The sequence below is a fragment of the Bombus impatiens genome, unplaced genomic scaffold (assembly GCF_000188095.3).
Source record: "Bombus impatiens unplaced genomic scaffold, BIMP_2.2 scf_0217, whole genome shotgun sequence".
NCBI lineage: Eukaryota > Metazoa > Arthropoda > Insecta > Hymenoptera > Apidae > Bombus > Bombus impatiens.
The window spans coordinates 3,532,594-3,542,409 of NT_176636.1; the positions used below are offsets into that span (position 1 = coordinate 3,532,594).

At 34.3% G+C, this 9,816-nt stretch overlaps 2 protein-coding genes across 6 annotated transcripts; one reads left to right on the top strand and one right to left on the bottom strand.

Moving 5' to 3' along the window:
- Window positions 1-554: 554 nt before the first annotated feature.
- On the top strand, window positions 555-4,171 carry LOC100747884 (calcium release-activated calcium channel protein 1). Of its 2 annotated transcripts, XM_003488086.4 has the most exons (3): window positions 555-1,006; window positions 1,101-1,942; window positions 2,557-4,171. In XM_003488086.4, the coding sequence occupies exons 2-3, from the start codon at window positions 1,370-1,372 to the stop codon at window positions 3,046-3,048; spliced, it is 1,065 nt and encodes a 354-aa protein (XP_003488134.1). In that variant the 5' UTR covers window positions 555-1,006; window positions 1,101-1,369; the 3' UTR covers window positions 3,049-4,171. The 2 variants fall into 2 exon arrangements, with proteins under 2 accessions (XP_003488134.1, XP_033175689.1); XM_033319798.1 differs by having other exon boundaries at window positions 555-1,942.
- Window positions 4,172-5,459: 1,288 nt separating this feature from the next.
- On the bottom strand, window positions 5,460-9,207 carry LOC100747202 (signal peptide peptidase-like 3). Of its 4 annotated transcripts, none has more exons than XM_003488081.4 (7): window positions 8,884-9,202; window positions 8,203-8,267; window positions 7,977-8,125; window positions 7,552-7,865; window positions 7,122-7,465; window positions 6,628-7,053; window positions 5,460-6,555 (listed from the first exon to the last, which is right to left on the bottom strand). In XM_003488081.4, exons 3-7 carry the CDS (start codon window positions 8,003-8,005, stop codon window positions 6,487-6,489), a joined length of 1,182 nt encoding a protein of 393 aa, XP_003488129.1. In that variant the 5' UTR covers window positions 8,006-8,125; window positions 8,203-8,267; window positions 8,884-9,202; the 3' UTR covers window positions 5,460-6,486. The 4 variants fall into 4 exon arrangements, with proteins under 4 accessions (XP_003488129.1, XP_003488128.1, XP_012238995.1 ...); XM_003488080.4 differs by having other exon boundaries at window positions 6,487-6,555; window positions 8,837-9,207; XM_012383572.3 differs by lacking the exon at window positions 8,884-9,202 and adding an exon at window positions 8,339-8,777 and having other exon boundaries at window positions 6,487-6,555.
- Between the last annotated feature and the right edge of the window lie 609 nt (window positions 9,208-9,816).

Consider the following 9,816-nt stretch of genomic DNA (forward strand, 5'->3'; position numbering starts at 1 on the left):
AATAACCTTTCATAAATAAAGTTCCCGTCTCATCCTTCGCCGTGTAGTCAGGATCGAAAGTGGATTTTCCACGGTGATTCTCGGTTGCCTCGCGTTTCTGTGAATCCACTTTTATAATACATCACTTATCTGCATACAAACACGCGAAAAATATACGTCGTGCCATTTGCAAGCATAAAATGCACATCTCATATAATTGATTCCAACGAATTTTAAAATTCCTCTGAAATATTTTTTCGTTATAGGAAAATTCTAACAGTAAAATCGAGTACCGCGGCTATATATAAATATCCAAAGTGAGTTATATAATTAATTATCGCTCGAACGAACCAATATTTCTAATTGTAAATCACTCGAACTATTTACATGTACGCCTCTACGTCGAATAACTTTTAATTGTGTCAAGGAGAGGATGATTGAACAGAAAACAAATCACCCTGATGATCGAGACAAATAAACTTCCATTTAAAAATAAGATATAAAATGAGTGGTCAACTGCGCGCTACGTGACAATTACGAGGAGGGATTTCCCTTTTTGCGGCGTGATTAATTACATTGTTGTGCCGGTGGTACACGGTAGCGTCTCGATACCTGGCCAGATACTCCCTCGCTTACCGGTATCACCATTGCAACGGCAAAAAACAAGCGTCATTGCCCGTAGTCGCATCTCTCAGTGGAGACACGTGAGAAAGTAAAGACGTACAAGACACAGAGCGAGCTCACGTATGTTAAGGCCGTGTAGCCGGTTATTATGTAGCCGATATGGTTCCGAGGCAATTAATACTATTGTTATGATTCAGACGAATACGTCATGTGTGCTTGAACGGCGATGCAACCGCCGCGTTTCGATTAGTATGTATTCGACCATAGAGACTCGCGGCTGCTTGCTCCCTGGTCCTGCTCGCCCTGCGAAACGAGCACCGCTCCGTTTGCGCATTAATGGCTTTCTAAATAATGTCTTGGGAAATGTGTGCGCGCCTGCCACCCGGAACGGATGTAATTAACAGTTCAGTGTCGTGAGAGTACATAGTATGGTATCGACAAGTGATCGTTCGATTCGATATGGGCTCTCTACGTTTCGTTTAATTCGCTGATTGCAGGAAGAATCCTAAATTCGGCGGTGATCGGGCAACAGATATGGAATGCGGTGGAAGAACTGAAATGCACGGTAGTCGCGCGGTGATTGTGTAAATGTATGCACGTTGCTGTGACTCAATCCATTGGAAAGGAAACAATGATAACGATGGACGTTCGTGAAAACGGTGTAAGGATTCTTTGACTTGGTTTTGCGACGAGGTGGCAAACAGCATTTGTAACAGACGATACGGGGAGTTTAGCGAAACAGGAAACGAGAGATAAATAAGAAATTATGCCGAACAATAATCTAGCTGAAAAAGAGTCTCCAAACAGGAACAGTATTTTGATGCAGGACGAAAAAACATCGGACGAGAGGTATAGCAAGGGCAACACGGTTTCCATCCAGAGGAGCACCGAAGAAATAGCCAGTAAATCGAGCAAAGCGACTCAGATTGATCTCATCCAATTGTCTTACGGTACACAAAGAATCAAGCCGACTTCTCTGGCTTATTTGCCCAGACAGGCGAGCGAATCCGGTTATCCCTGTTACTCCAAGAACTCCTCCTTATGCCCGTCTCAGAGTGAATTAGTTCTATCGCCAAGGAACAGGAATAGTCGTTATGTAGCTTTAGATATGAGATCTATGGGTAGTTTCCCATTATCAAATAGTCATACCTCGGTAAATAATATGCCATACACATGTTGTTGTACGTGTGTGGGGCCACCTGTGCCTCCAACATCTTCCTCACAGCAGACGGAAGAACAAGATGGTCCTGAGGGTCTCTCATGGAGGAGACTTCACATGAGCAGAGCTAAATTGAAAGCAACTGCAACAACGTCAGAATTATTAAGCGGTTTCGCTATGGTGAGCATCACATTCTCGTCGTAGTATATAATCGTCTATTAAAATTCCTCGGACGACTGTTTACGCAGTGGTGATTAATTAAGCTATTAACCGTCCACACGTGGCCCTTGATGATCCTAATTGTCGATGCGCACAAATATTAGACATCGATCCGACAACAGAAACGTGTATTGATTTTAATCAGTGAATTTTCGCGACAGAAGGGGGAATTCCATTATAACAAATTTCAAAATGCGTGTTACTGAACATTCTAGCGAGTAAATATTTCAAGAAAATCTGTGTTTGTATAATCAGAAAATCCACGACGGGTTACACAACGTTTCCTGAAAATCATTAGACAGAAGTGGACGACAATTCCGTGTAATCTTCAGTCTCGTCTATGATTACATAAGACAAATATCACTTTCTTTAACAATACACCTCGGCTTGACGTAGACATAATTGATTTTACAATGGGTTTCGCAAATAGCGTCGAATCTGTGATCTCATTCGTAATCGCACGTACAAATCGTATAAATCAGTTGACAGAAACATTTCTCGGAAGATACTTGTTTTTATTGGCCGGTAATAAAATCCGATGTAACTTTCATTTGCTTTTTTTTTTATCTTTCCAGGTAGCTATGGTTGAGCTGCAAATAAATGAGCCAACCGCGGTGCCGGAGTGGCTGTTTGTGATGTTCGCTGTTTGCACAACCGTCTTAGTATCAGTACACATCTTTGCTTTAATGATAAGCACGTATTTGTTGCCCAATATCGAGGCCATCAGTAAACTTCAGGTATCTCGGCTTGTCACGGAATCTCCTCATGAGAGAATGCGCGGCTTCATCGAGTTGGCTTGGGCATTTTCTACGGTGTTAGGATTATTTTTGTTCTTAGTGGAGGTGGCTATACTGTGCTGGGTGAAATTCTGGGATTACTCGTTCACAGCCGCCACTGCCAGTACGATTATAGTTATCCCGGTCCTTATAGTGTTCATTGCCTTCGCCGTTCACTTCTATCATTCGTTAGTTGTATACAAATGCGAGTCCTCGGTATCTGATATGAACGAGCTGGAGAGCATCAAGAGAAATTTAGATAACGTGACGATGAGACAGAGCAGCGTATGACGATTCTGTAAAAGATTGCCATTGACGTTCATTGATCGTTGAGTCCTTGCCTCCTAAAATATGCCCCAGACTGTACGTTATTTACTCGCGTTTCATTCCGTAGTATCGTAATTGTACTTAATGATATATATCCGAATACACGTAAACAGTGATGAAAAAAGAACACACGTAAGTTTATTCAATAACTTTACTTATTTCACGCGAACACGCGCGAGGCGCGATCGTGTTTTTTTATTATATATAAAAATGTACATAGCTGTACACATGCAAGTCGAGAATTGCAACAGTACAAGCAAAGTGCTCTTATAAGTATATTAGCTATATTATTTTAGCATTTAATTATATTCTATTTATGACTTATAATTCCCGATTTCTTCTTTTAAATGTATTTTTCTCATTTACCTTGCTTTTTATTTCATACATCGTATCACTAATATGTATATATATAATATATATAATATATGTCATTTTTTTGTCACTTAGTTTGTGGGAAAACTGAAGGACAGTCGAGTCTGTTATTTATGTACATGCTTCCCATTCTGAAACTTGTTATCCTAGTCAAAATAAATAATCCATCAGACTTGAAGACTCTCGTTAATTAAAACGTGGCTCGTTACGTGAGTTTATAAAAAAGAAAAAAATATAATTTTACACATCTTTCATTTTCGCCATAAACTAAGTTATAATCTTATCGACCGATATTTTCTATATTGTTATGCGTTAAATTCTGTTTGTACAAAAAAAAAGCAATACTAATTAAAGAAGAGAATTAAAGCAAGAACATGATACAATCATTTCCCTATATGAAAAAGTAATTTATTGATGCAGCCCTAATAACGAAAGCATTGAAACACATTTTATTATTGCATGATATCTCTATATAAAGATATACATCATCGTCTTTTCTCTTTTTAACTAAAATGTTTAACTAACTACTTAAATTTGTTGAAACAAAATTTTATTCAATAAATCGCATCTTTGATTACAAAGTGAACGAAAAATTGATGATACAAAATTAATGCATAGAGTTAACATAATATAGTATGTATGTACATTCAATGAAATAAAAGAACTCAAAATGTACATTATGAAAACATTAACCCTATATTGTAGAAAAAAAAAAGAAGAAATAGAAAGAAGAACAAACCATAAAATGAGTTTTAAGCTTTCTGAACTTTAATAGAACGAAGTTAAACGCATCCAGTTTATGGATGATCTCAAGTCTTCTTCTTTTATGTTTACAACGGAAGTAGTTAAAATATACTTTGTCACTTATATCCTTATATCTTATGAGAGAAATATGTAGATATTTCTTCTGTACGACTCATCCAAAGATTACTTCATCTAGACGAGTAATGAATGAGAATAAATTGCTTGTGCTATGGACAGGTAAACGAATAAAGTATAGGAAGAATCACAATTTTATACAAAAACTAATTAGATTGTATAAAAAGGAGTATTTTTATCAGTGTAATATTTAATATATCGTATAAATTGCTTAAATTCCTTTCATCCACGTTAACACAAGCAAGAGAAAAAAATAAAAACAATCACATATGCAAATAATCTTTTGTTCTTTTTTTTAAAGTTTAGAATTATTAGTGTTTGTACATTAATCTATATTAATTTAACGTTAATCTATTAACCTTATAAAAGTAAGGACAAAATACTTAAAAGAAAAATGAAATATCGAAATTTTTCTAATGAACAAGATTACAAGTATAATATTCTTTTCTTTTTTCCTTCATCCACGTTACAGTTTAGAGTTTACTTTCTATCTCAATATACAGGTGTACAAGATATTGTATTTCTGTACCCAATGATATACTGCACCTATCATCATATTATACCATTCTAGGTGCAAAACAAATTACATTACAGATTAAGAAACGTATCGCTTTCCTTAAAATATTCTTATCCATAAAATATATTCACAGACCAAAATTCAAATATACATATATGTAATTCGTTCGTAATCTTTAGAATGTGATGAATAAAGTATTATAAAAACAAACAGTAAACAACTAACTTTTTTTAGATTCTAGATTCCTTCGTAATCTACGGTAAATAATAGGAATTATGAAAGCAATTAATTTACTTTGTGACACATTGCGTAATATTGTATTATATATCATATTATGTTATATCATATCAATCTATGGTATTATAAATTGAGAAAAATTAAACAAAAAAGATTGATTAATTATATCTTTTTGAGAGACCTCTAAATATGTTGGCTTTCATACAATTTACTCTCTCCTTCAGTCTTGTTTCTAAATAAACATATAAAGTCTTTCTGGTGCCCATCCATAGCAAGAGCTTAGTTAAAACTCTATTTTTCCATCATAAATCCTTCTTTCTTATCACGAAATAGTCCTTGAAAATCAAGACACAAATACGCAATTTTCTCATTTTTTTTTTTTTGTTGACAATAAAATTCTACAACATCCACTTTTCATTTCCCTAAAAATTGTTTGCAATTTTACATCGTGCTGTACAAAGTTAGCAAGATGTTTGGCAAGTTGAAATGCTTGCTGTTTATCCTAATAACGAACTGTAAATTTTTGTTCTTAAGTTCACAAAAACCAAAATTTATATACACGTTTGTGTAGAGAATGCTCTGTTCAATGCTAGCTCCAAGTAAAAGAAAGTCACAACCTACACACATACGTTCACTAGATTTTCATGGAAATCGTCGAATAATTATTAAATTACTCTATCCATAACTACATGTTACATACAATTAGTTTGATATTGATTGAACAATAAATTAAAAAGAACCTTTCTGCGTAGAGAATATCACACACATTTATAACAGAGTTATAGCAAAATTATTAATATGTATATGTGTTATTGGTTTAGTGTAAAAAAGAAGGAATACAAAAATTGTGTATTATGAAATATTAAAAATTTGTATAGTAAAGCCATTGTAAAACTAAAAAAAAAAAGAGATACCTATCCGTTTTTTTTAAGTGAATTTCAGAACACGTTTTTACGTATTTACTAAACCATGAAAGAGTAATTAGTAAACGGTATATTACTTTACCATTTACTTTATCTATTAGACGTAATTCATTTATTTACTCAACATCGAATTTAAGACACAAAATGAATACCAATGACATATTGATAATAGACAGTATTCTAAATATGCTTTCCGCAAATTGCTTTATCTATCACTTTAATAAAAAAACTTTGTCGTAATTTGTATTGTATTCTTAATATCATATTAAATCAATGTCGTAGTGTAGTATACCTTTACGTTTCCCATGTATTAAATCGTAATTTGCATTGTGGCATTAAAAGACGCATGTGTAAAAAAAATTACTTACATTAAATGACATTGATAAAAATAAGGACGTTATGATAAGTGACAATGGGATTCTATTAGTAGCTTTCCTCCCATAATGTGTAATATACACAAACCCATGACTGTTGTCAAACTTCCATGTGTTTGGAAGGTTGTTGAGATATGAATGGTTCGCTCCACATTCGACGTAAATCTCCCTGTAAATATCACATTCGTTACAATTTACGTCGTTTGCATAAAAAGAAATTAGAAGTACTATGTAAAAGTACCTTCAAATATGCCATTGTGAGCAATGGCAATAAAGTAAAGGGCACAAGGTACAATAAGGCAGGTTGCGCAGCTTTGAACACCTCAGAGCTTACAGTAGCAGTAAGTAAACCAAGAAAATAACCGATGAGTGAACAATGAAAATAACTAATGCGATTGATGTGTCGTGGCGGTGGAAGTCCTGTTTCACAACCACCGGGCAACAATTGAGTCTTTTTGTACGCGTCATATCGTAAAACGAAGCAAAGCAGCAGGCCTGGCATAACAACATCGCCAAGACCTAACATTGAAAAATGTCCTGCTTGATGCATCGATGGAAACACTAATTTCCCAGGTAAAGGAAGTTTTGGTGCTTCTCTTGCTACACCGCCTAAGTGCAACCTTCTAGCCACAAGATTCACTGGATTATCTGCTGGTCTAGTTGCTACCTGTAAATAATAATACATAAAACACTTTAATACAAACGTCCATTTATCGCAAATTTGTTGAAACTTACCTTAACCATTACGTTTGTGCTGAATATATAAGACGAAAAGAAAACCCAGAAGACATCATAAATGAGTAATCCAGTTAAGAGTATGGTGGATACCTTTAGACTAGGTAATCGAATAAATGCAATGAATGCTACACAAAGTCCCATACCCATTGCGTCCATGAGTAGCCAATGTCCAGTCAGTACCCATATGCATACTATACTCACACTCAATGAAAATGAAAGTAATTCTGCACCAGTAAACCTTCCACAAACACCAAAGGATATTTTATTACCATCCGAACATGGTCTAATGATATATTGACACATGGGCAAAAGAAGAAATGCCAACGCAACTGCAGCTACGACTGCAAAATAAATGTCCTTGATTAAATGCTGTTTTTTATATGAATGATAATAATAATCATAAAATCTATCATTCTATGAAACTTACTGGCTGTACAGATTGCTACAAGCATTTGCATGCTATCAAAAAAGAAAAACATGACGAGTAGAGAAATGGAAGCACCAAGAGGTAGACAAAGAGCATGCATTGTATTTAGTGTTTGAACTCTTCCATTAGCACCATCTGCATTTGCTGTGCTACTGTTACTCAAAATTCCAGTCAATAAATTATCACGTTCCTTTTCTTTTTCTCTTTCTCTAGCTTCCTGTTCCATGTTTAAAGATCGGAAACTGCCATAGACTATCAATAAAATTGATATTAGGAAAGTGGATATCCTAGATGAATCCATTATGGTATAAGCCCTAAAATGGTAAATAACCGTTGAACACCAGTATTAACTTCAATCAAGTACTACTTAGTTTATTACTCAATAATATTTTGATTCTAAAATAAATATTAATTGTAAGACTAACCACTGATAGTCAATTTGATACGTGGCCATCTTTAAAAATGCCTGGCCAGAGCATGAAACGCTATGCTAGGACACCTTCCGACATTGAGATGTCCTATTTGAAAGTGCTTTCTGCTTGCACTAACCTACATCAGAGATCATCTGTAATCACTATAAATATAACGCGTTAACATCTACAACATAAAAATCTCCAAAACAGAAATACATATAATACATAGCTGCTGTACCTGCAACGCTGTGCATTCAACATTGTCAGTAATGAAATTAGGCCTTGTGTAACTTCGGTCACCCCCTTTAAAAAATAAAACAAAAATACAACATCAGTGATATTAAACGACGAAATAAAACAGTCAAAATTACTACCAAGGTAATTACATAAAGATACGGAGTCCAGTCATCTAAAATGGGAACGCAAAAAAAAATAGTAATTCAATAGGTCAATGAGTTTTATGAGTTTTCGAAAAGTCGTGTAACTAATATGGCAGTGATCGCAACGTGAGAAAACGCGCTCGGAATGCTCGCAATAACTCAGAATAATTTACGTCCATCAGTAAAAACCACTGAGATATTAGACGCGGAAGACACTTTCGTACAGCTACTTTCAAACTTTCGCTACACTCGTTTGTAACAACCAAACGCGGTGCAAGTGTAATATCAGCTACGATTGCTCTTTTACGAGATGTTAACGCTAGCAGTAAGTTTACTGCAATTCCACTGCCATTTCATTGAATGTATCATAAGTAAATGGAACAAATATTAGAAAGAAATGAAAATTATTTGTAAAACATAGATGTACACCATTTTGGTAAACAGAAGGGTCACGTGACTAGCTGTGGCCCCAAGAGGTTGCTACTCCCTTACCCTAGATTATGTCTCGACGCGATATTTTAGAGACCCAGACATCTCACCTGGGCGGTCCGAAGTTTGGCCCTTTTGTACGTTCTCTCATCACCTCATATATTCACGATTTCCGTGATAACGAGTAAAAGTCACGAGAGAATACGAAAACACGAGAAAAGTATATTAGCGCGCGATCGGTCAACTACCACAGTTAACTACACAGGTCAACTGTTGGTTGACAGGCGCAGACCTGCGTCAAGATTCTCTACTGGGTGTTCGAAATGCATTAACTTTAACAAATTAATATCTGCAATAGTAAGGCAGTAGCAAGCAGCATGTACATCCGTTTCGTTTATTTTAAATAAGCAATACTTTTTTTTTTAAATGTACAAAAGGTATTTTCGACGAATTTCTAATATTATCTGCCAATAATGAATTTCACGTTGAAACATGCAACAGTCGGCGCACGAAACTGTGTTTCATTATGTAATAGTTATATATTTCGTATATTATAATATAGTGAAAGAATGATTATATCCCTTTAATTACAGAGTATATTTAATTTAAAGGAAAGTGTCGTAAATTTACATTAATGAAATAATTTTTAAGTATTGAGTTATAACGGGGATTTTTATTGTACATTTTACCTTTTTCTTCATAATTTCAAGAAAATTTAGATTACGTCAGTAGAGCATATGTATTTATATACATATAAATCTTGAGGATAATGTATGTAAGAAAATTATATGTCTATATAACTTAGCATTTTATTTATTAAATTTTTGACTATATTGGTAGTTATATTTATGAGAATCTTAAAACACTTAACAAAAATGCTTAAAAATAGCTTTATTTTAAAAATAAGTTCTCATTAGAAATATCAAAGAGGAAATATATATACATATCATAAACTGTTTTATATTATATATTATATATATATAATATATAATATAAATATATATATGTGTGTGTGTGTGTATATATATATATATATATATATA

Coding starts and splice junctions, on each gene's coding strand:
- LOC100747202 (XM_003488081.4), bottom strand. CDS start 8,005: ATGGCCACGTATCAAATTGACTATCAGTG. Junction 7,466..7,551: donor TGTAGCAATCTGTACAGCCA/GTAAGTTTCATA, acceptor TTTATTTTGCAG/TCGTAGCTGCAGTTGCGTTG. Junction 6,556..6,627: donor TCACAATGGCATATTTGAAG/GTACTTTTACAT, acceptor TGATATTTACAG/GGAGATTTACGTCGAATGTG.
- LOC100747884 (XM_033319798.1), top strand. CDS start 1,370: ATGCCGAACAATAATCTAGCTGAAAAAGAGTCTCCAAACAGGAACAGT. Junction 1,943..2,556: donor TATTAAGCGGTTTCGCTATG/GTGAGCATCACA, acceptor TTATCTTTCCAG/GTAGCTATGGTTGAGCTGCA.